This window comes from Ictalurus punctatus, chromosome 11 (assembly GCF_001660625.3).
Source record: "Ictalurus punctatus breed USDA103 chromosome 11, Coco_2.0, whole genome shotgun sequence".
NCBI lineage: Eukaryota > Metazoa > Chordata > Actinopteri > Siluriformes > Ictaluridae > Ictalurus > Ictalurus punctatus.
In genome coordinates, this window is record NC_030426.2 from 1,633,198 (window position 1) to 1,658,529 (window position 25,332).

General features: G+C 40.7%; 1 protein-coding gene across 1 annotated transcript in view; it reads left to right on the top strand.

Annotated features, from left to right (window-relative positions):
• Positions 1–20,052, top strand: part of matn4 (matrilin 4) — a 27,204-nt gene extending 7,152 nt beyond the window's left edge. The window contains exons 4-11 of the mRNA XM_017479162.3: positions 2,350–2,472; positions 2,611–2,733; positions 10,513–10,635; positions 14,987–15,109; positions 15,470–15,883; positions 16,594–16,749; positions 17,083–17,187; positions 19,070–20,052. Coding sequence (XP_017334651.1) covers positions 2,350–2,472; positions 2,611–2,733; positions 10,513–10,635; positions 14,987–15,109; positions 15,470–15,883; positions 16,594–16,749; positions 17,083–17,187; positions 19,070–19,128 — 1,226 coding nt within the window. The 3' untranslated portion in view covers positions 19,129–20,052. The remainder of the gene's footprint in view (positions 1–2,349; positions 2,473–2,610; positions 2,734–10,512; positions 10,636–14,986; positions 15,110–15,469; positions 15,884–16,593; positions 16,750–17,082; positions 17,188–19,069) is intronic.
• Positions 20,053–25,332: the final 5,280 nt, after the last annotated feature.

The following is a 25,332-nucleotide window of genomic DNA, read 5'->3' on the forward strand; positions in this document are numbered from 1 at the left end:
ATTAGGGATGCACTGAAATGAAAATTCTTGGCCGAAGCCGAAACTAAATATAATGAAAAGCTTGGCCGAAAGATGAAAGGCCAAAACCGAACACCTTTTTTTGGTGGGGGGTTTCCATTTATTTTGCCATTTTTTTCACCATTGCATAAATTAAATAGTCAAAATGTGCTTTTTACTATTTTGTCTTGCTTTTCAAAGAAAAAAATCAATTACAAAAACTACAATTTCAAAATATTTATTTAAAACTGAACATTTTTTTTTCATTCCAGCAGGCATAGGCTTCCAACATAACTTTAAATAAATAAATGAATAAAATAAAAATATTTTGATGTGGTTAGCTTTGAGCCCCCCTTGAATAGCCGATGTTAGGTCTATAACTGACTGCTGAAAGAATGGAACACACTGTAGCCTACAACAAAAAGTGCATTAAAATGTGCACTGACGAGTGCAAAAAATGGTTCTGTTCGGTTCTATACGTCTGATTATATTGGGGATATATACCGCTCGCATCCCTGTACACTTTGCGGAGTATTATAGTAGATATAGGATAGTTAGATACGTTGTTAATGTCATGTTCCCTTAAATAAATACGTCTTTACCTGCTTCCGTACTCTACTCCCTTACGTCTCGCAACTTGACAGAATACTCCGGAACAGAAACAAAACAAACGCACGTGTCCACAGTAGACAATGTCACGGTTGTCAACATCTGTAGAGCATGCGCGTGCCTGCTCATCGTTCCAAGCGCATTGCGGAAGTGGAGGTCGTGAAATTCACGCGTCTCACTTGTCATTGTTTGGTCAGAATTATTCTTTTCACTTATTTGATCGAACACCGAAAGTGCTTTTTTTGCTATTTTCGGCCGAATAATTTCGGTTGCCAAACATTCAGCGCATCCCTAATTTAAATATATATCATTTTTTCCAAATATCACATATATAACATTAAAGTAGACATATAAAAAGAACTGCTTATCTGTGCTAAGCACATACTTACATGTCCTTACTATCCCATATTTCTTGTCTTCACATTTCATAAAAAAATTCCCAACATTTTTTCTAGGTCTCTACACTTTGTGATTAATTTTGGGATTTGGCGTCAATCACTGAATCACACTAAAGACCTGCATTTCTGAATCTTTTCTTGCACCAAACACTGCAGATGTGTTGATTATAACCAGTACAGAACTATTGTATGGGACTGGTGTGAATCCTAGATAGTGTGAAAATGTTGAGTAGTAGTGTACAAGCCTTGTTTCACAAGGCGAGGCAGATTATTTGACCCATAGGTCTTGTGTTTGACACTTGGGCTCTAGCAGGTTTCACTGGAAAATAGTGTTTAAGTCTGCTGAATAAGAAATTCAGCTTTTTCTTTGCCTTATACGTCAGACTTAGGCAATTAGAGTCTTAACTCATTTATTGTCACGTCGCAGCGAATCAGCAACTACAATTCACAGAACGCAACATAAACTACAAACATGGCCTACGAGGGCTACACTTCCCATATACACACACGCTCACCTTCTCCTGGGTTCTGATCACGGACACCTGAACCCAATCACACACACACACACACACACACACACACACACGCACACACAGCGTATTTAAGTGATGGTTAAAGCATTACTAGCTTGCGAAGTATACACTCAGCAGCCTCGTCTCTGTCGTGAACCATGCCTTAGTTTCCGTATTCGTTAACCTGATTTTGCAGGTAGGAAGGCAGGCAGAGGTCAGACGATCAGGCAAACAGGCAGTACTAGACTTAGGCAGATAATAATCGTAGTCAACAAACAATGCAAATATCAAAACCAGGTTAGCGAATATTGAAACTAAGGCTTGGTTCACGACAGAGACGAGGCTGCTGAGCGTATACTGCATAAGCTAGTAATGCTTTAACCGTCACTTAAATACTGTGTGTGTGTATGATTGGGTGCAGGTGTCCGTGATCAGAACTTGGGAGAAGGTGCGCGTGTGTGTGTATGGGAAGTGTAGTCCTCGTCGGCCATGTTTGTAGTTCACGTTGCATTCTGGGAATTGTAGTTGCTGGTTCGCTGTGACGTGACATTTATTTAATTGATTAAATTGACATTAGCAGCTGAGCTATTACACAAAGGCAGTAAATGTTACGGTTGATTTGAAAGTAAAATTTAAATATTGAAATTATAATGTTCAAGTACAGTATTTTATGTATGCATATTTTCTTTTTACTTTTTAAAAAAAAATAATTAAACATTAAGTTTACTTTTTTTTGCCCATAGGTTAATCTGAGGTGAAATGATAACTAAATGATCTCTAATTTAATTTAAATGATTCTGTCTGAGTATTTAAGTGTGATTTATATTTTTCAGAAATTGATCTTTGCGTTGAGTCTGATCATGGGTGTGATCATATCTGTGAGAGTTCTTCTGACTCCTATCAGTGTCTCTGCTTGCCAGGTTACACACTCCAAGATGATGGCAAGACCTGTAAAGGTGTGTACTACAGAACACAGCTGCTGGGGGTTGTGCCTATGCAAAACTGAAAAATTATTTGTAGTAAATTTAAACAGAATGTTTAATGTCATGAGAGTCTTTATCTATGTGCTTTTATATGCTTACCTTTGATTTTAGGTATTGATTTGTGTGTGGAGGAGAAGCATGACTGTGAGCAAATCTGTATCAGTTCTCCTGGGTCTTTCAACTGTGACTGCAATACAGGCTATGCACTCAATGAAGATAAGAGGACCTGCACAAGTTAGTGACAATGTACATAGATTTACAGAGATGTAAATGTATATTCAGTTCAATAGAAGTGGTGTAAGCAGTAGAAACAGATGTGCCTAAATACTTGAACATTGCCTACTCCTAAATCAGTTATATATGTGACAACTAATTAGACAACCAGCTCTCTGAAGAATTCTTTTTATGCACTTCCAGTTCATGGATAACTGCAAAAGGCCAATTAATTCAGTGTCCATTAAACTCAGTAGGTCCATATTTTGTGAATTTTACTGTAGAACTAATCAAAGGGTCCGATGTGGCTGCAGGTTTTCATTCTAGCCCAATAGGAGGCACACCTGGTAGTTGATTGGACCAAGATGAACTGATTAAACAAATGGAATCAAGTGTGACTCCGGGCATGGTTGAAATGAAAGCCTGCAGCCACTCCGGCCCTTTGTGGATAAGATTAAAGACTCCCTTAAAGTATTAATTTTCCATTCATTTTATTTAAGAGTTTCATTAAAGATTGATGCATTTCAATGTTTAGAAATTTTGGTGGGATTATTTCTGGTACAATTATTTTATACTAATATTTTACCTATCATAATATGTTTATTGAAGAAGACACGTAAGGATAGATATTATTTTTTTTTAAATGTTTAAAAAAAAAAAAAAATACAATATAGTATATCAAGAAGAAACGCCAGAAACCAAAATGCTTAAACAAAACCCTGTCAAAATGAATAGAAAAATAACACTCTTTTTAATGTTTTGTTAAAAAAATAGATTTTTTTTAAAAGGCCAAGAAAACAAACAAACCCAGATGTGTGCTTATAATGTATTTAGTCATAACTATAGCATAATAAGCATAATTAAGCATAATGGAGGTTAGGATGGCTCCGCACACTACTCAAAGCCCGTGACGCTGCCTTCAGGTCTGGTAATAGAGCTCTGTACAGAGCCGCTCGTGCCAACCTGAAAGGTGGTATTAAGGAAGCTCAGGCGGTCTATAAGAGGAGCATAGAGCCCCACCTATCCAGCAAAAATAAACGGGAGATGTGGCAGGGCATACAGAACATCACGAACTACAGAGGCCGCGATGCGACAACAGGAGACCTGAGTGCGATGCTGGCAGAAGAGCTAAATTGCTTCTTTGCTCACTTTGAAACATCACAACAACAGCACTCATCTGCTCCAGCCTCACCTCCACCCTCATCTGGCCCCCGTACCAGTCCAACCCTGCCTCCATCCCCTCCTGGTTCCTGCACCACTCTACTTACTGTGAGAGAACACGATGTTAGACGGATGTTTCTGGCAGTGAACCCCAGGAAAGCTGCTGGCCCAGACGGTGTACCTGGTAAGGTGCTCAGATCATGTGCCCACCAGCTTGCCCACATCTTTACCAGAATCTTCAACCTCTCCCTGGCCCAAGCAGTCATCCCGCCCTGCCTAAAATCAGCCATAATCATCCCAGTGCCAAAGAAGTCGCCCACCACTAGCCTGAATGATTATCGTCCTGTGGCCCTCACTCCAGTTATCATGAAGTGCTTTGAAAGCTTGGTTCTTCAGCACATCAAGGACTACCTCCCCCCAGACTTCGATCCTTATCAGTTTGCTTATCACGCAAGCAGATCCACAGAGGATGCTATCGCCATAGCTGTCCACTACGTGTTGAGACATCTAAGAGCAGCAACAGAGCTACGTCCGGATGCTTTTTGTGGATTACAGTTCGGCTTTTAATACAATAATTCCGGACATTCTCATCACCAAATCGGTCACCCTTGGCCTCCCCCGCCTCACATGTGCCTGGATAAAGGACTTTCTCACCAACTGGTCTCAGACAGTGAGACTCGGACCCCACCTCTCCTCCACTCGCACGTTGAGCACAGGTTCTCCACAGGGCTGTGTGTTGAGCCCCCTCCTGTACTGTCTCTACACATATGACTGTAGTCCAGTCCACAACAATAATCTTATCATCAAGTTTGCTGACGACACAACAGTGGTCGGACTCATCTCAAAAGGAGATGAGGTAGCCTACAGAGAGGAGGTCCTAAACTTGGCAGCCTGGTGTTCAAAGAACAATCTGGCTCTAAACACCAAGAAAACCAAGGAACTCACTGTAGACTTCAGGAAGCACAACACTGAGCTGGCCCCCCTTTTCATTAATGGTGAGTGTGTGGAGAGGGCCCACACCTTCCGGTTTCTTGGCGTCCTTATCTCTGCAGACATCTCCTGGACGGACAACATCACAGCGGTTATCAAGAAAGCTCAAACGCGGCTACACTTCCTGAGGGTTCTCAGGAAGTACAATCTGGACTCCAATCTGCTGCTGATCTTCTACCGCTTGTCCGTCGAGAGCCTGCTGACATACTGTATACATGTACTGAGTTCACAGCATATGTATATAGTGTCTCAAAACTGTGCATTTCATAGTACCTCCCCCATCCGCCCCAATATCTTGTTTATCTTGTTTATTTATCTTGTTTATTTATCTGTTTATTTATCTTATTTATCTGTTTATTCTTCTTGTTTATTCTATGTACATGTTGGCACGGAACAAAAAAAAGGAGTGGCTCTTAATTTCATTGTACATGTGTATAGTGACAATAAAAAGGCATTCGGCATTCATGCGATCAGCAAACGGGCATAAACGAGGCAAAACAGGAATCAAGAATGAGGGCGAGAACAAGATCAAAACAATAACACATGAACCAAGAAACAAACGCTTGGTATGTGGAAAACTCACGTAATACTTCACGAAGTGCAAAGAGCCACAAGGAGTTTAAATGACAAACATAATCAAGGGTGAACACAAAACAGCTGAGACTAATGATGACACATACGGGAAACAACCAATGACAATACAGGGGCGGAGAGAGGACATAAATCATAACATAAACCATAACAAACCATAACAAATGCATGTGTGGAAAGTAAACAAAAGCTCCCTTTTCGGTTTCCAGACATGCTGCATGCTAAAGCACTAGCTCTTGGGGAAATCGTGACAGAAACCCGCCCCACCTCCCCCAAAGACAGAACACACTCCCCTCCTCTGGTGGTCCTGGCTCTCTGGGCAAAATGTCTTCAGCTGAACAGGGAGGCTGAGCAGTGTCCTCAGCTGAGAAGGAAGGCAGAGCGACATCCTCAGTGGCGTAGACCACCTCGCCACAGCACACACATCCTATAAGGGTACCGCTTTGGACAAAGCCTTCGAGAAGGTGACCCCTGTAGTGGAATGAACCCTTATGCCCAGAGGCATAGCGAGACTGCACATCTCATAAGCGAAAGAGATTGCTTACACTATCCAATTAGAGATGCGCTGCTACAACACAGCATCACCTCTACTGTGACCAGCAGCTTCTTCGACTTACACCACTAGCCAAAGTGGTGGATGTAATTACAGAGAGCCCTTACTGGACACAGTAGGTGCAATTTCTCTTGTTCCAGTGTGTTGAACAGAGGAGGGCAGAAAACCTGCAACACTACCAGCTGGGCAGCAGACATAGGCATTTTAGGTAAATAATCTAGAATATAGAAAGGCCGTGGCTAATCCAGGGGTAAAGTCAAGGCAGTAAGGGGCAAGAGAGAGAGCTTACAGATCTCCTACTTGCTTAAGTGATGTCAGGGCCCGCAAAAGAGCTACCTTTAGAGTCAGAAGCTTCTCTGTAGCTGACTCTAAGGGCTCAAATGGGTCACCTGACACACCTTCCAGGACCACAGAAAGGTCCCAGGAAGGTATGCGTGCCCTGCAGATGGGTGTCAGCTGCCTGACACCATACACAAACCTCAATGTTAGATTTGGGATGGGATGTTGCCCAACAGAGGCTCCATCAATAGGGGTGGGGCTGGGCAAAATGGTGGCCATGATGACCCTGATTGTAGAAGGAGCCAACCCTACTTGGGGGGGGGGGTAACTCTGACCTGGATCTGGTAACCATTTTCTACGGTAGACAGAACCCATGGAGACACATTTGGCAGTAGTTTCCATGCTGCCAGATAGTCTTTTAGTGACATTAACTCTTCCACATTCTGTTGGAGGGAAGGCATCATCTTTTCCTTGCCTGTGACAGCTCACTGACCCGAGAAGACTGAAAACTTGGGACAGCCTTGGCTAGGGGAGGCCCTACAGTAGTACTGAGGGCTAACTACCCTAACAACCACACGTCCCCTGACACGTCCTTCTGTGGTTATTCAGTTCTGCTCCTTCTTTGTCTACTTGACCTTCATAATCATTTTCAGATCAGGACTATTAGCAGGCTGTGACTGTGGCCGCAGACGAGACCTGCTGCTGCATAGGCCTTGCACACAAAAGCCAAGATCACCTTACATGGCTTGTATGGCAAAGCCGGCCCCCTGAATTACCTGCCATCGATGGAGAGAGGTAACTCGCAAGTGCCTCCTCCGCCTTCGGCATGGCTAAATAGCAGTGCTGTTTATTCCCCACGTTGACCGAATCATCCGACGTTACGGGGTTATAAATACGGCTAGTGTATGGTTTTCCCTAGAAGCATGATATTTCATCATGCACTTCTGAAAAAAAGGGGAGTTTTCTGTGGTGTGATTGAGATTTATATTCACTGCTTTAATAATCACTTCAAACAGCTCATCTCCGGCTCCTTTTACAGATCCATATGGGATCCCCAGGACCTAAACAAGATCATGGTCAAGAGCAATCACCCTTTACAACTCAATCTCGGGATCAGTTTAGGAGGGCCTTCCTCACTCTGTTTGACAATTGAGTACCTGGTAATGCCCTTGGACTGATGAATGCACCAGCAATCTTCCATCATGACATCAACAAGGTCCTAAGGGAGGCCCTTGACCCTAAATGTTTGTCTATCTAGATGACATTCTCATCTGCTGTCTGTCGATGGATGAATACATAGTTCATGTCAGAAGGGTTCTCCAGTTGCTCCTAGAGAACGATCTCTATGTAAAATTGGAGAAAACACTTTTCTGTGCTCAGTCACCTTTTGGAGGTTTGGTGGTATTCAAGGATTATCTGAGCATGGACCCAACCAAGATCAAGGCAGTCATGGACTGGCCATGTCTGACATCTCTCCACCAAATCCTTTGCTTTCTGGGCTTTACTAAAATGCTTTCTAGGCATTACTGAGCATTTTTCCTGGCTCTTCTTCCAGAATTTTAGCACCATACAACCATAACACTTTACAAACAAGTCTACCAGGCAGTTTCAGTTGAACTCAGAAGCCCAGGAGACTTTAAAGAGCTCAAGCACCACCTGACCATGCACCCATTCCTGCAGCACCCATATCCTGAGCTCCCTTTTATGGTAGAGGTGAATGCCTGTGATGTAGGCATAGGGGCAGTTCTTTCCCAACAGTCCAGCTCTGAGAGTAACCTGCACCCCTGTGCCTTCTCTGTGCATCATCTCACTGCTGTGGAGCGTAATGACAATATTGTGGCCCAGGACCTCTTGGCAGTAAAACTGCTGGAGGGAACAGAACACCTATTCCTGGTCTGGACAGACGATAAGAACTTGATCTACATTGAGCAGGCTAAGTGCCATAACCCTTGCCAGGAGAGTTGGGCACTCTTTGTTTCATGGTTTAATTTTGTGCTGTCATATTGACCAGATTCAAAGAACATCAAGTCCATTGCCCTCTCCTGCCAGTGGGAGCCCCATATTATGAGTGCCCACCAGAAACTATAGTCCTTGAAATGCAAATTGTGGCTCTGGTTCATGGTAGTTGGAAACCGGCACTTGGGGTGAGCCCAACCCAGATGGAGGGCCTCCAGGTTATGTTCCCATCTCATTCAGGGTCAAAGTGCTGTGGTGGGGACATGCCTCAACCTTTGACACTCATCCAGGCTCACCCACACACTGGAATTCCATAGGCACTTCTAGTGGCCACATATATACCAGGACATTCAGACATATACAGTTGCAATCAAAAGTATTCAACCCCCATTGCAAATCAGGTTTATTATCAAAATATATAGGCTTTCAGCTGTTTGCAATGACCAAATCAAATAAAAGCAACTGAAATAGTTAAACAACGAATGTTTCAAGTGGTTCCCTCAAATTCAACTGAAAATGCAACTTATAATGATTTCTCTAGTTTAAAAATGTATCAACCTCCTGAATAGAATCCCTCACAACAGAACAAATATGCAAAACAGGTGTTGTCTCAAGCACCCTTGATGCAACTAATCAGGGGATTCATTAGTTGCACCAGATGTGTTTGAGCTGGAACACATGAAATACCTGAACTGGCTAGGGGCAGAAAATGCATGAAAAACCTGGTTGGGGCAGAAAAAGGAAGCTATCAATGGCTGCAACCAGATTTTGAAAAGGCAGGTTGTGAAAACCCTTGAGTGACTGCAAAAGACCTGCAACAAGACTTAGTGGCAACAGGCACTGAGGTTTCAGTGAGCACAGTCTGTTACGTACTAAATGCAGAAGGTTTCCATGCCAGAACACCACTACTGACCCAAAAGCACAAGAAAAGTTGGCTCAAAATCATATAAATAAGCCACATAAGCTTTGGGATTCTGTTCTGTGAAGTGATGAAACAAAACTGGAACTTTTCGCCACAATGGATCAGCGGTATGTCTGGAGAAAGAAGAATGAAGAAAGAACACTCTGTCCACAGTCAAGCAAGATGGTGGCTCAGTGATGCTCTGGGGCTGCTTTTCATCCTCTGGCACTGGAAACCTGCAGTGTTTGGAAGGTAAGGTGGATTCATTGAGGTATCAGGAAATCCTAGGAGAAAACATCTTGCCATCTGTGAGGAAGTTGAAGCTTGGGTGTTGTTTGACCTTCCAACAGGACAATGATCTCAAACATATCTCAAATTTCACCAAGGCTTGGTTGCAGAAGAAGTCCTGGAAGATTCTTCAGAGCCATCACTGTCACCTGACTTAAACCCCATAGAAAATCTCTGGTGGGATATGAAGAAGGCGGTTGCAACACACAAACCCAAGAATATTACTGAACTGGAGGCCATTGCTCATGAGGAATGGGCTAAGATTCCTCAGGAACCAGAAGGTGGTGTCTGGCTAGGCATCTCATTTGCAGCAGGTCATAACAGCAAACAGGTGCTCTACTAAGTACTAAAGATGCTTGTCAGGAAGGGGTTGAATAATTTTGAAACTGGAAAAATAATTGAAAGTTGCATTTTCAGTTGAATTTGGGGAAACCACTTGATGCATTCATTCTGTTGAACTAGTATAATTGCTTTGGTTTGATTTGTTCATTACAAACAGCTGAAAGTCTGTCAATTTTGATGATAAACCTGATTTGCAATGGGGGTTGAATTATTTTGATTATTAAGAAATGTAAATAAAATGCACTGGAGCCCAAAAAATTACATCAGCGCATAATTACTTGCTACTCCTTGTAATTTCTCTTAACACATTAGCTTGTCCAACTTTTAGGTGTATATCACCACCAACTATATGGATGTCTGTGGTACAACAGTAACTTTTACACCCAGCAACTCATGCACATTTTTATCTAGGGGGGTCAGCCAATCAGTGAGCAAATATGGCTGTTCTACACTGCACCTTTCCTGGTGGATGAAATAGTACTCTTTGTTTGTATCTTTTATAACTACAATTCCTTGTAAAAAAAAAAAAAAAAAAAATACAAATGTGTCTTTTAAAATGATTTAAGGTACATAATTTCATTGTAATTACCTTTAGACACAAAAGGTGTACACTACCACCCTACTGACAAGGAATTCTACAATTTAATTTGACCCCTTTTGATACATTCATATAAATTTAGTCACCAACTATAAATTTCCATAAAACTTCATGAAGCCTGTTATGTCTTTGCTTTTCCAGTGATTGACTATTGTTCCTTTGGGAATCAAAGCTGTGATCATGAATGTGTGAGCATATTAAAGGGATACCATTGCCGCTGTAACGAGGGATACACACTTCAAGCGGATAGAAAGACCTGCCAGGGTATGTATGGACCAATTAAAGTACATACTTTTGAAGTGTCTATTTGTTGGAGTAGAATTAAAGTTCTTAAACTGAATATTCCAACATATTTTGGAAATTCCTATAACAGATTCTTATGTTAAAACCATATATCAAAACTTGATTTTCAATCTTTTACTTTGAGGAAAGTTTTGCTGTAATTGTATACATTTTCAGAATCACAGATATAAAGTCATCCATCTTTGAACTTTAAAGGTTTCCTAGTGTTTGTTCCTGCATCCTGGAATGACTCTAAAAAACATATACAATATATCATTTTGCCAAAGCCCTTAGACTATAATATGGCTTTTCCAGACTTCCTTTTGCCACTAATAACAGCAAATCTGAAATAATGTAGTAAGTTGTCCAAAGTTAGTGAGCAACAGGGGCAGTAACTTTTTTTCTCTTTTGACATTTAAAGTAATGATTTACTGTTTTAAAAAATGCTTATTATGACTATTGTGACATTTTCTCAAGATTTCAAGATTGTCTTTCTGGCAAAACTTTGTTTTATGGCGCTCGGAAGAATTTTGGATATTTTAATGAATGAATATCAATCGATTAAAAATTTAAATCGAGTTAATCACAGTCATGGGTTGTGATTAATCATGATTAATCGCAAATTTAGAAATACTAGGATTTAAACGTTCAGTTGAAATAAATAAATGCATGGAAAATAAGGAAACAGATTCTTCAGTTTTATTATTGCAACCGTTAACCACAACATCTCTTAAATTGTTGAGGCATCCATTTGAACTGCAGACATATTGAGCAGAAACCAACAACTGTTACAAAGTAATGTCTGCTACAAAGTCACAAATAGCTTACCTGTAAATGTTTTGCATAGTAACATCAACTCAAATGAATGCAACAATAAGTAGGCTTATTTTAGAAATGGAATGCCATAATGTCTGTGAAGAGACAGTGTGAGCAATCTCTACATTCTTGGTTGAAGATAATCACTTCAAACAGTGTGCATCTGTGCAACATGCCTCCTGTCAACCAATCATACAGTTTACTCTTCTTTTAACCAATTGCTCAGGCAGACTAGCTTGTTCACATTTTCAGATGATAGAGCTGACCTCTTCTGCAGAATGTGGCTTGCCAAAGAGAACAGTATCTCACATGGCACTGTTGAGGCAGGTGTAGCCAAGTACATTTTTGCAATATGGGCCAGCTTACCATATGTACCTGCTTGTGATGACCACCACTGTAGTGGACATGTTTCTATGCTGACACAGGGCTCTGCCTTGTACCTCTCTAGAGATTTATCTGTGGACAGTACCTCTTCATCAGACTCCGACTCTGATCCCATGAGTAGGAGGGCCATCTTCTTTAGTGGCTCTGGCTCCACTTTTTTCCAGAAGTCTCTGGTGCAGGTTCTCTATCCTTCAAAATCTCACTCAGCTTTTGCCACACCTCTCCCCTCTCTGCTCTGGGCAAGCACCTAAGGTCTTTGAACCTAGGATCTAGAGCGGTCGCCACCTTTAACTACCACAGGTTTGAGTTCTCCTTTCGCCCGTTGAGGTCCTTTGTGAATGCAGCCTTGAAGTGCACTATGTAGGCAGGGTCAACATCAGAGACCTCCATCGTACTCAGGTGATGACGATGCGGGTAGGACCATGGAGCAGGATACATACTTTTCACCACCTAGGAGCTCAGTGATGTAGCTACAGTGCAAACAGAGCACCACAAAATTGACTTAATGACTACAAATTATGTCTAGATGACTTACAAATGACTTATTTTTATCAGTAAATTTGGAGAAGACAGAGAAATCACATTACCTGCAGGGCTCCAGCACCGTTTCCAACTTTGCCAACCTGTATTATTCAGCTGAGGTTAGCATGGCGAAGTTGTGATTCTGCTGTGCCAGCGTTGCTTTCAGTGGATCTTTGTTGTGTTGAATCCGCCTTACCATTTCAAGAGTTGAATTCTAGCGTGTCGGTATATCCTGGACAAGGGGTTCCTCTATTAGTCCATGAGAGGCTTGCTGAGCTTTCAGCTCCACGGTGTTTGCGGGACTGTGTCTGAAGTGTCCTACTATTTTACGGCACTTGGCTAAAATGCTGTCAAATCCGCTGTCCCGTAAAACCACGGTGATCACCCTTTGTATCATATGCGCCACACACGGCACATGCTCGAATGGTAGACTCAATCTTATCACGAGCGCTGTCTGTTCCTATAGTTGTGACCTTGCCAGTTATTTCCCACTCATTTGCAACTTTGATAAACTGGCTAGCGCATGCTTCCGCAAAATCACTGTAATAAGTCCACACAACTTTGGTTTTATCAAAACTTCCATCTCGAAGCTTTTTATACGGAAACTTGTCGTTCAACAGAGCGGACACCGTCTCCTCTGTCATTGTATTACTCGCTTGTGCTGTGCCCTAATCACACAAGGCTAGGTAACCATCCGCGCTGTGATAACGGGAAGAAGTTGGGGGCAAACTTGATTGTCAAATGATTAATTTGCATAAAAAAATAATGCGTTAAAATATTTAGATTAATCGCATGCGTTACAGCCCATATATATATATATATATATATATATATATATATATATATATATATATATATTCACACACACACATATGAATGTATGTTTGTATGTATATATACATACGTATATATGTGTGCATGCATGCATGTAAACTCCACACACACAAGGCAGAGGCGGGAACCAAGCCCACATCTCTGGAGGTGCGTGGCAAAAGTCACAATGCCTCAAAATATGTGATTTCAGTTTTTGATTTTTAAGTAATTTTCAAAAATCTCTAAGAACATGTTTTCACAACATCATTGGCAAGCAAGAATAGATTGATGATTGATTCAAAATCAAATCTAAAGCACATTAGTGTGCAAGTAGTAAAGGGATCTGAATACTGCAAATATATACTGTGTGTTTGTATGTATGTATGTATGTATGTGTGTGTGTGTGTGTGTATATATATATATATATATATATATATATATATATATATATATATTAATGCCCTCCACTAATATTGGCAAAGGCTGTGAATAATTCTTTATTGTTGAACCTATTGATATTTTGTTAAAACAATTCAAATATACTCTTCTCTCATGGAAATCAAACAATTGAAATCAAAACAGGTTTATAAAAAAATACCTTTGTTAAATATTAAATATAGGTGTGCAACAATTATTGGCACCATTTTAGTCAATACTTTGTGCTACCTCCCTTTGCCAATATAATAGCTCTGAGTCTTCTCCTATGATGCCTGATGAGGTTGGAGAATACATGGCAAGGGATCTGAGACCATTCCTCCATACAGAATCTCTCCAGATCCTTCAAATTTCGAGGTCCACGCTGGACTCTCCTCTTCAGTTAACCCCACAGGTTTTCTATGGGTTTCAAGTCAAGGGACTGGAATGGCCATGGCAGGAACTTGATTTGGTGGTCAGTAAACCATTTTTTTGTTGATTTTGATGTATGTTTTTGATCAGTGTCCTGCTGGAAGATCCAACCATGGCATTTTCTGGCTTTCTGGCAAAGGCAGTCAGGTTTTCATTTAATATCCATTGATATTTGATGAGTACATGATGCCATGTATCCTAACAAAATGCCCAGGTCCTCTGGCAGAAAAACAGCCTCAAAACATTAAAGAGCCACCACCATATGTTACCATGGGCATGGGGTACTTTTCCATATGGCTACCTCTCTGTGCGTTCCAGAACCCACCTCTGGTGTTTATAAACCCCAAAAAGCTCTATTTTGGTTTCATCTGACCATAGAACCTGATCCTATTTGAAGTTAAAGTAGTGTCTGGCAAACTGAAGATGCTTGAGTTTGTTTTTGGATGAGAGTAGAGGTTTTTTCTTGAAATCCTTATAAACAACTTGTGGTGACGTAGGTGACTTCAGATTGTAGTTTTGGAGACTTTCTGACTCCAGAGTATTTACGTGAATTTTTTTAACAAAAGATCAAAAGGTTAAACAAAAAAGACATTCAGTAACCCAATTAAGACAATACTGTGATTAAGAAACTACCATGTAAACAGAGATTATTGATTACCTTAATCCGACTAAAGTCATGTTTGAAGTAAACACAAATCGAATTAAGACATGTGGAGTATTCCTATTTTAATCACATTACAAAGATGGCCATGATAGATTAAACCAATAATTTTTTTTTTTTTTTTTTTTTTTTTTTTTTTTTTAAATAACTGGTGGTTTTGCAATGCCAGTACATTGAGGCAAAATTAAAAATGGTTGGGCAATCATTGCATGTAGTGGTATATTCCAAACAATTTTCATATCAATAATTCTTTAAATCACTTGTCTGTTTCTTGTTGTTGTTTTTTTCTAGCGGACAACCTGTGTAATGTAGTACAGCATGGCTGTCAGCACCAGTGTGTGAGTACACCAGGATCATATCGCTGTATCTGCCCTGAGGGTCATCTCCTCCAAGACAATGGAAAGAGCTGTGGAAGTATGAACTGTGTACAACAAATCAATATTCAAGCTAAATATTTTACTCTCCCTGTTTACTCCTGGTTTAATTTAAATAAAGCAACCTATGGATGTTCCTTCAGAACAATATACAGCCGTATTCCAAAATGGATTAAATTCATTTTTTCCCCTCAAAATTCTACAAACAATACCCCATAATGACAACGTGAAAGAACTTTGTTTGAAATCTTTGCAAATTTGCTGTGAATATTTTCCAGATACACTGTACATTATTGATCAAGAGAAGTTTAAGATGTGGTGTTTTTGTTTGTTTGTTTTGTTTTTTGTTTTAAAAAAATCTTTTTTGTCTTATCATTAATATACCTTCCCTCAATTTTAGGCTGCAGATCAGCCAACATTGACCTGGTTCTCTTGATTGATGGCTCTAAGAGTGTGCGACCAGAAAACTTTGAGCTTGTCAAGCAGTTTGTCAACCAGGTTGTGGACCAACTAGATATATCTGCTCATGGGACACGTGTGGGTCTTGTACAGTACTCCAGCCAGGTGAGGACTGAGTTCCCACTAAGTATGTACAAGAGCAAGGAAGAGATCAAGGCAGCTGTGATGAAAGTAGCCTACATGGAGAAAGGAACCATGACAGGGCTAGCACTAAAGCACCTGGTGCAGGATAGCTTCTCTGAGGCTGAGGGTGCCCGTGCTGCCTTAAGAAACATACCCCGGGTTGGGCTGGTGTTTACTGATGGACGTTCTCAGGATGACATAACAGAGTGGGCCAAGAAGGCCAAGGAGGCAGGTGAGCTGCAGCCCAAAATTGCAAAATACAGACATGTTAATCAGTGTTAATCACAATACACAGATTAACTATTGTATGGTTAATGTCTTTGTACTTTCAACACTGATGAAGTATGCTATAAAATAAGTGTCCTGTGCGACTTCAAATGCACAAATAGTACACGTAATGTGTCCAAACACTTCATAACAACAGATAACTCCCATCTTAGCTTCTAAAGTAGGATCACACAAACCATCATATCTCTGTATGCACCACCTCTGTCTTATTAGCATTTTTACACAATGACATGAGGAAATTTCAGTACATGTCACTGTGTCAATGCAAAAACATCTCTCACCTTTAATGACAGTTGGGATCAGAAGGCTACCATGAGTATGTGAGGGCCAGGGTAAGCTCAGGCCACCCTGAGCTTGCATAGCTTGCTCACAGTTATCTAGGTAAAATGACAGATTCAAACTCACACGTGGTATATGTTTTGGTACAGTTGGCCACCATTGCTCAAATGCCACTTTAGGCAGTTGCCATTGTGGATGTGTCAGCCCTGTTTGAAAGGCTAATGAAGTACCAATTGCAAGACATCAAGATAAATGAGTCCAGACACCTTGACTTACAACTACTACTCATATCTTCATAAAACTGCAGTGTTCCACATTTATTTTTCACTGTTTGTGATATGAATCTTAAAGAGCTACATGTATTATGTTTCACAGGAATTACAATGTATGCTGTTGGTGTGGGCAAAGCTGTAGAGGACGAGCTGAGAGAGATTGCCTCTGAGCCACTGGAGAAACATTTCTTCTACACCTCTGACTTCACCGCTGACTTCAACCAGATTGCAGAGAACCTTAAACTCAATGTCTGTCCAGGTATGTGGAAAAGAGAAATTTTGGTCCCTGTAACAGAGAAAGTGGTAGACACATGAATACACATTTGAAACCAAGCAGAGTATATATATTAGATGAATGAGGCAGTGTTTTGTCACCACTGAAAAATTATTCTCTTGAACCATCTGGAGGACATTGTGTTTGTTGGCATGAGTACTAAAACATATGGCAACAAGCACATATTTACTGGATACAAGTTTAATAATCAAATTTCAAATATTCCAATACAAAAGCTACTCAAATACAGAATGTATTCTTCCCTCCTTCCTTCCTTCCCTCCTTCCTTAATTCCTTCCTTCCTTCATGTGTTTGCAGAAGAGAGTCAGGGTAAAATAGAGGTCAAGGACCCTTGTGCCTGTGATACTCTTGTGGAGTTCCAGCAGGCTACTATGGTCACTCTGAACCAGCTCAACAAGAAATATATCCTTTTTAGTTCTGTACCTTATCAACTAAAATTTTTATAATAGAAGTGTGTGTGTGTGTGTGTGTGTGTGTGTGTGTGTGTGTGTGTGTGTGTGTGTGTGTGTGTGTGTGTGTGTGTGCGTGCATGCATTCCTACAAAAAGGAATATGAGAGAGATTTTCCTATTTGGTTACTCAGATTAAGGTTAGAGTTAAATTTAGGTGCAGGCATAGCATTAATTTAATTGGCTGCATTAATAATTGGAAGTGGAAGACACCTTTTTATGTTTACTTTTTTTTTTTCTTTTTACAACATCCAACTCAGTTAAGCCAAAAACCCTCCTATAAAGAAGTCTGTAATATGACTGTCTGATTCCGTAATAGTGTTTCACTACCAGACATTACAGTTTGGCATGTTGGTATAGTTACAAATTAGTATAGTATTACTAATATAATACTATACCCTGGTTACTAATATAATAATATACCCTGGTCAAATACATGTGTCCATTTTCCATTGCATAGTGTAAGTAGGTAGGTATTAGCTTGGGTTAATCTTATCTCAATATCTTTTTTGTGCCATCATTTAACTTTGACTGCTGGAGCCCTACTTATAGCAAATGGAAATATCTGGTTCTGCTTCTCTGACCAAATGAAACTTCTTCTTCAGTTGCCCATTGTACACAGTGAGAATGTTGTCAGATAGTACTACTGAAGATGGCAGTACGATAATGTGTGGTATAAAAAGTGATGGTAGCTAGCTAGATTTGTGATGGTTCTGTGGTGATTACATTTGATCACTCAATGGTCTGCATTATTTGTAGCCCACATATCCTTGTATAGGATAGTGGGATCATGGATTTGTTTATCATACTATGAGCTACTGCACTGTTCTGTGAAACAATGTGATCAAAAATGAGCTTCTGTAGTGCAGTTCCCATACCAAGCATATAGCAGTGACAAGTGTTTTTGTTTCCAAAAAAGGCATTGTTTTGAGAATTGAATTAACTATCTGTCCATGACAGACAAATTATTTATCATGTTATCATTTCAAGGGACAGATGGAATATTTTCATAAATACTGGTCAAACCACTTATACAGCGATGACCAGTGATGGTCCTGGAGACTGGCTTGACCTTTCAACAAAGTAACGTATGATGCAGTATTTGCGATAATTTCCAGTATCATACAGCCATCGTACAAGGTCTTCTTACCTTGTACACATATTGGATCATGTATATGCCATAATGAGCTACCACTTTGACAGTTGGTGACTACAGTCAGAGCTACAGGTATCCTGTCCTCCAAGCTGGGCATAACCTGTTCTCATCTCATCTCTGCTACCTCTCTGAGTGTAGTTTTTTACATATTACTTGCCCATTTTTTGTAGAATGCCTGCTAAATTCAAGGCAGCCTTTCCTATGTTAGCATTGCTAGCTTCACTTTGTTCGCCATATTATGTCTATACATGCACTGTATAAAAAGCTATATAGCAAGATACACACTCATGTAGACAGTGTCTGCTTACATTGCAAAGCTATGTGCTCACTGCCTCGAAACTGGCAAATCTAAAAGTCCCTTAAGGCCTTTCCTTACAAGGAACCTGGGATTCCTGCCAAGTCTTTGTGAATTATTTTTAATTTTGCGCCCAATTTTGTGAATCAGACAATTGACCTTGCAGCATTATTATTTATTTATTTATTTTCCTAAAGCCAACTTTCAGAGCATACCTTTCTATTCGTTTACTGCAATTCTACATCATTATCTGACTTTGTTGAAAGGTCCCTGCATATGCGAGCATGCACACAAGAAGGTATCCAAGTTTATTTGTGGTTCATAGAACCACAGTTACATAAGTAACCGGCATTTTTCCACTATACTGGGTCCTTAATTGTATCACTGTCAGCAATGACTACACGATTGGAGTATCTGGAGAAGCAGCTGCTCAAAAGGAAATGAGATTATTACATCATCTGCAAGACTAGAACTTTCATGGCTGAGCTCCAGTGATGGCCCAGATTGGCTCTAAAATAAGTTTTACATAACCAAAGTCTGCTGGTATAGAACATATTTACTGCATTTACATTAACAATGACTGTGCAGGATCATGCATGCACTGGACTCCATGCATGCAGTTTTCCTTGTACCCTGTTTATGCCTGTCCTTTTTTATAAAATTATTTAAAAAAATATTTATGATCAATTTTGTATTGTATTAGCACTGGTCTATGGTGTACAGTTTACACATTCAACACAATTTCAAGTTTTAATAATGTTTTTTTTTGTATTTTGGTTCTACTAAAATGACATTTTAAACAGAAAGTACTTAGATATAAAGTCAGATAAAAAGGAAAAACCAACAGAAAGTGTCATAATAACTGTACCTTTTTAATTTGTCACATCTGTATACAGATAATAAACTGGTTACTGAATTGCATTAACTCTGTAGTCACCTATTCTCAAGTGCAGAATAATTTGAATACTTCTGCTTTGAAATGACCTGGTTCAGCTACAGTTTACAAAAAAGTTGCGCATACCTACATGATCAGTGACCAGTTTCACTAAGAGCTCCTTGTGATCTTTTTTTCTACTTTCTGTCCTCTATGATAATTAGTTTATAGTGGCCAGCATATGGATTGAAGATGGTTAGGGAAATAATCAAGACTGAAATGGCTTTTTTATGTAGTTCAAATTCTGCACTAAATAGGATTTTTAGGATTTTCGTTTATTACTTGAACTTCTATGTGTAAAACAGCTTTAATGCAAAATATACCATTATATTTTATAAACCCTGACTTTGATGCTTAAATTTTGAGCCTTTTGTGCTTTTGTACACTTTTTAATAACCAAATGTGTAATGAGAATGTCTTACTGACAAAGTGAAATAAAGATGAAACTTTATAATTTGCTGTTTGTTGATGCTGAAAATATTAAGAATGGTTCAAATTAATTCAGAAAGTTGCTCTTTAGATCGCTACTGAATTAATATGTTAAAAATTTTGTACATTTATGAAAAAGCGAAACATGGCCTTGAATTGTATTTATAATAAGTCATTCTGGCTTCATGTGAATGGCACATCATGAATGTATTCTGTAATGGAGTTTATGGGAAATATCCTTTTCGTAACAAGTTATTTTAAACATTTTTTAAATCCTTATTATCTGTTCACCCACTGACCAAGGCCACTGCATTTGAATTTATTGTGACACGAGTGTAACATTTATCATGGTATCTTCAGTCTGATTATATTTCATTTACATTATATGGCCAAAAGTTTGTGTGCCTTCCCCAAATTCTTGACAAAAAATTGGAATCATCCTGTCTTTGTATGCTGTAGCATTACAAATAAATTCACTGGAACTAAGGGGCCCAAACATGTTCCAGCATGACAATGCCCCTGTGCACAAAATGAGGTCCATGAGGAGGAGTGGAAAAATATGAGTGGCCTGCACAGAGCCCTGATCTCAGTTCTACTGAACACCTTTGGCAAAAGTGGCCCAAATCTTATTTACTGATGAAATCAGAGTTCCCTTTCAAAGGGATCTCGACGTTGCATTTAGCATAACACTATGGGAGCGCCCTTGCGCTCGGACCAGCATCTGAAGCTTGTGTAAAATCATGCCTTTATTTATAGGCCTGCCATGATCAGGTGATGTGGCAATTAAGCGCGTCGCTTGATACACATATACATGGCACCTGTGAACCGTGCCGTCAGCCTTATTATCTTCAGCGAGACTGTATGTCCGTTGTTTGTGTAACAAAAAGACGCTTCATTTCTCTTGTATATTTTCTTAAAATCTTAAAATCAAAACTTTTCTATCCCTTTTTAAAAGAAAAGACAAGAGAAAGAAAGAATGAGCGAGAGAAAATTCAGAAAGTGTGTTACGCCTTGCTCCCGTTTCATCACTGGAGGAGACGGACACGCTTTCTGTGTGAAGTGTTTAGGGATGGAGCATGCCATAGCAGCCCTCAACGGGTCTGACTGTCAGCATTGTGAACGTTTTACGATTAGGCAGCTCGGCTCGCAACTCGCTCTCTTCTCGTCCTAAGGGAGTCGGGTTTCAGAGCCTCGTAGCAGGCTGGATGAGCGCTTCCTCTCCAGTTAAAATAAATATAAATCTCCCTCACACCACAGAAATCTCCCTTTTTTTCCAGAACTGTATGATGAGATATCATGCTTCTGGGGAAAACCATACACTAGCAGTGTTTATAACCCGGCAACGTCATTACTCATTGCTCAGCTGTCATGGGGAGTGAGCAGCACGGCTATTTAGCAATGAAGAAGGTGGAGGAGGCACTTGCGAGCCACCTCTCTCCATCAATGGCAGGTAATTTAGGGGGGCCAACTTTACCTTCCAAGCCATGTAAGGCCACCTCTGTGTTGGTGGGCAAAGCTTATGCGGCAGCAGGTCTTGTTTGTGGGTTACTGCATACAATGGCAGTGTTGCAGGCCTACCAAGCAGACCTGCTGAGTGAGCTCGATACTGGGGAGGGAATTGGGCCCGAGGCAGTGGCAGAGCTGCGCCTCGCCACACCACAGATTTGTTTCTCTGTTCGACCAAGCAAACGGCCCGTGATATCGGCCGTTCAATGGGTAGCTTGGTTGTGGCGGCGAGGCACCTATGGCTTAACCTCTCAGGGATTGGGGACAAAGATAAGGTCTCCTTGCTGGACGCCCCCGTTAAACCTTATGCCCTGTTTGGTGGCGCGGTTAATGCGAGGCAAAACAGCAAACGGCAGCGTTCAGGCAGTTCCTTCCCCGTTGTGTCGAGTTTGCCCGGCATCCATGAGTGGATTTCGTGCTAGTGCAAGGGAGGCACAGAAGGCCAGTGTGGCGGCTCGCCTCCCCCCGTGGAGAGCCAGGGGGACTGGGCAGCCACAGCCTGCTAACAGGCCTGATCTAAGAATGATCATAAAAGCAAAGCAGACAAAGAAGGAACGGTCCGGATGGGCCACGGAGGGACGTATCAAGGGACATGAATTTGCTAGAGCAGATATCCCCCAGTGCTACTGTAGGGCCTGCCCTAGTCAAGGCCATCCCACGTTTTCAGTCTTCTCTGGTCAGCGAGCTGTCACAGGGCAATGAAAATCTGATGCTTTTCCTCCAACAAAATGTGAAAAAGCTAAAAGATCACTAAAAGACCATCTGGCAGCATGGAAACTAGTGCCAAATGGGTGTCCATGGGTTCTGTCTACCACAGAAAATAATTACCGGGTCCAGTTCAGAGCTTGACCCCCCCAGTTCAGAGGTGTGCTCACCACAGCAGTCAGCACAGAACAGAGCCCAACGTTAGTGCAAGAAGTAAGATCCCTTTTGGACAAAGGGTCCACAGAACATGCACCTCGTTCCCTAAGGGCCCTCCCTTAGGTTTTTACAGCCGTTATTTCCTGGTCCGCAAAAAAGATGGGAGTATGAGGCCAATTTTAGATCTGTGTCATCTGAACCATACTCTTCAGACATACAGGTTCAAGATGCTGACGATCAAACTTATTGTGACACAGATTCAGCTCGAGGATTGGTTTGTGACGATAGATCTGAAAGATGCATATTTCCACATAGGAATATTCCCCAGTCACAGGAAGTTCCTGAGGTTTGCATTTGGAGACAGTGCATACCGATATCAGGTTCTTCCCTTCAGGCTAGCTTTATCCCCTCGCATCTTCACAAAGTGCATGGATGCTGCTCTGGCTCTCTTGTGACTCCAGGGCACCTGTGTACTAAACTACCTGGACGACTGGTTAATTCTAGCATGACCCAGGGAACTGGCACTTCCAAATCAAGTTATTGTTCTCGCCCACATGAGGAGCTTGGGGCTCAGGTTGAACCTCAAGAAAAGTATGCTTTCTACAGTGGAGATGACAACTTTTCTAGGGGTTATATGGGCTCACGTGGCATCTTTTTGTCTTGTGGTGTGAGGAATGTCAGCTAGACCCAGTGAACTGCGCAATACCTACAGTCCTGGAGTTCTTACAAGGATGTTTCTCAGTGGGGTTGGCTCCTTCTGCAATCAGGTTTACGTGGCTGCCATTTCGGACAGCCATGCCCCTGTTGATGTTGATTATATGAGGAAGCAACCTGGAAAGGAACCAGACTCAAAAGGGAATCTATCCTCATCTGGATGACAATGAATAGTGCAATTATAAATAAATCCCTTCTATAACTGTACTATATGGTCAAAGTGCGTAGACTACCCTGCAGAAGCAGCACACATCCTGTAAGGATACCCCTTTGGACAAAGCCTTCGAGGAGGCAACGTGCAGCACCAACACGTAGAGTTTCACCTTATCGTAATTGTTCAGATCAGTCCTTGATAAAATATCTCATATTGCATCATCCAAGTTGTTTTCGACAGTCTTTCTTAAGCTTTCCTTCTCTGCGGTGATGTTTCTGAGTTTATCGAGCTGATGTTGAGGGACTGAATACATTTTCTCCGCCGTCTCCATGTTAATTGTTGTGGGATGCAATTAAGCTGCTTATAAAAGGAATGGCTACACTGAGCAAAGGCAGAACAAATCCTCTGGATTGATTAATAACTTTCCTATTTAATTCTACGGACAGTCTTTTATCTACAAACTGTTCGATCCATTTTTTTTGTTTTTTTAAAACCCGATACTATTTTGTCATCAGCGGTATGTTTCCCCTGAGTATGTTTAAAGCTAGTTCACATATGCTCAGGATGAGATCTGTGGGCGTATCATGTAATATATCTCCTACGGGGTGGAGACCGGTGTAATGAATTCAGCAGTGGAAGGGTTTTTTTCAATCGATCAGACATTTGTTGTCGATACTTTAAAGTTTTTTTTCTTCTTCGGAACTTACACAACCGGTTTCTCTCCCAGAAACAACCCTGACTGGAGACGAAGTTCTTCTGCTGTTTGTGCTTTCAGGTCAACAAATAAATACCCGTAAGGTCTATAGACGGCATCGAGAAAGCATTCTAAAAAATACTTGCTGTTACCCGGATAGAGTTGATGAGCCAGTATGCTGATCTGTAATTTGTCTCTAGGGTTTTTAAAAAGAACCATGTGGTTGGTGTTCAGGTTGATTGTTCTGCTAATCTTGCCTTGAAAAAAAAGTTTTGAACAAAGGTAGGTGAAGCCTTTTCTACTTCATCATTTTTACTGGCAGATTCCATCAAGTCATAGATTACCAGCAAGTTTTTTTTATTGGGAAGAAATAGTTCGTCATCACACAAAGAATCAGGGATTCCTTGAAGAAATTTTATATTTATTCTGGTCATCATTTCATCATACAGAGGTTTCCAACACGTATAACACCAGACAATGTTTTCGGGAACTACCGACATTGCCTCTTTACAGTTTTCCAACAACATTTTGATAAAATAAGATTTTCCGCTATTACTCGGTCCACATACGATACATGAAAAGGGAAGTTGCATCCTAGCGTCAAAAGCAGTCATGTTCATATTTTCATTACAAAATGCATCAACAGAAACTATATACACATATATACACGAATAGTCTTAATAACCGTAAGGGAGAGTTGTAAAATCAGGTAATAAAACACGCTTATCGTACACAAGACTGAACCTTTTCAACTGTGATTTGTGTCTCAAATGAAACCCCTTTTTATCTCTCATGATTTGGTTATGCGTGGTTATGAGTTTGATCCGGATTTTTCACTCGCTCGTCCACCAGTTCTGTCAGTGATTTCCAATTGACAATTTCAGCATTGATACAATTTAAATTAATGCCTTTAGCTTTCATGGTTGTTTTTCCTTTTACAGTTTTGTAACCACAGGTTTTAGGACCTGCGCTTATGAATTCTACGATTTGATCACCATCATCTAGTTCGCTGGTAAGAGCACACAAGTAATCGCTTAAGGGCGGCATCCAGTCACCTTCCTTACTTTTAAAAATGACGTTGTCGGTGTCTGTGTACAAACAACGCCGATCCAATCAATCCATCAAATTGTACAGCTCAAGTCTATCGTATGCTGTAGTGAAAATGCCGATGAATACATTAGCGTTCAGCGGTTTAATCAGTCTCTCGTCTGTGTAACGCCACTGCACCATCGTCACCATCTCATTCAAAAAAAGAGAACTGTCTCACATTATAAATATCGGAGAACATGAACTGTAAAAACTCAGCAGGATCGCGAATTAAGGTCGTGTTTGACCTGTCTGGTCTTTGACACATCT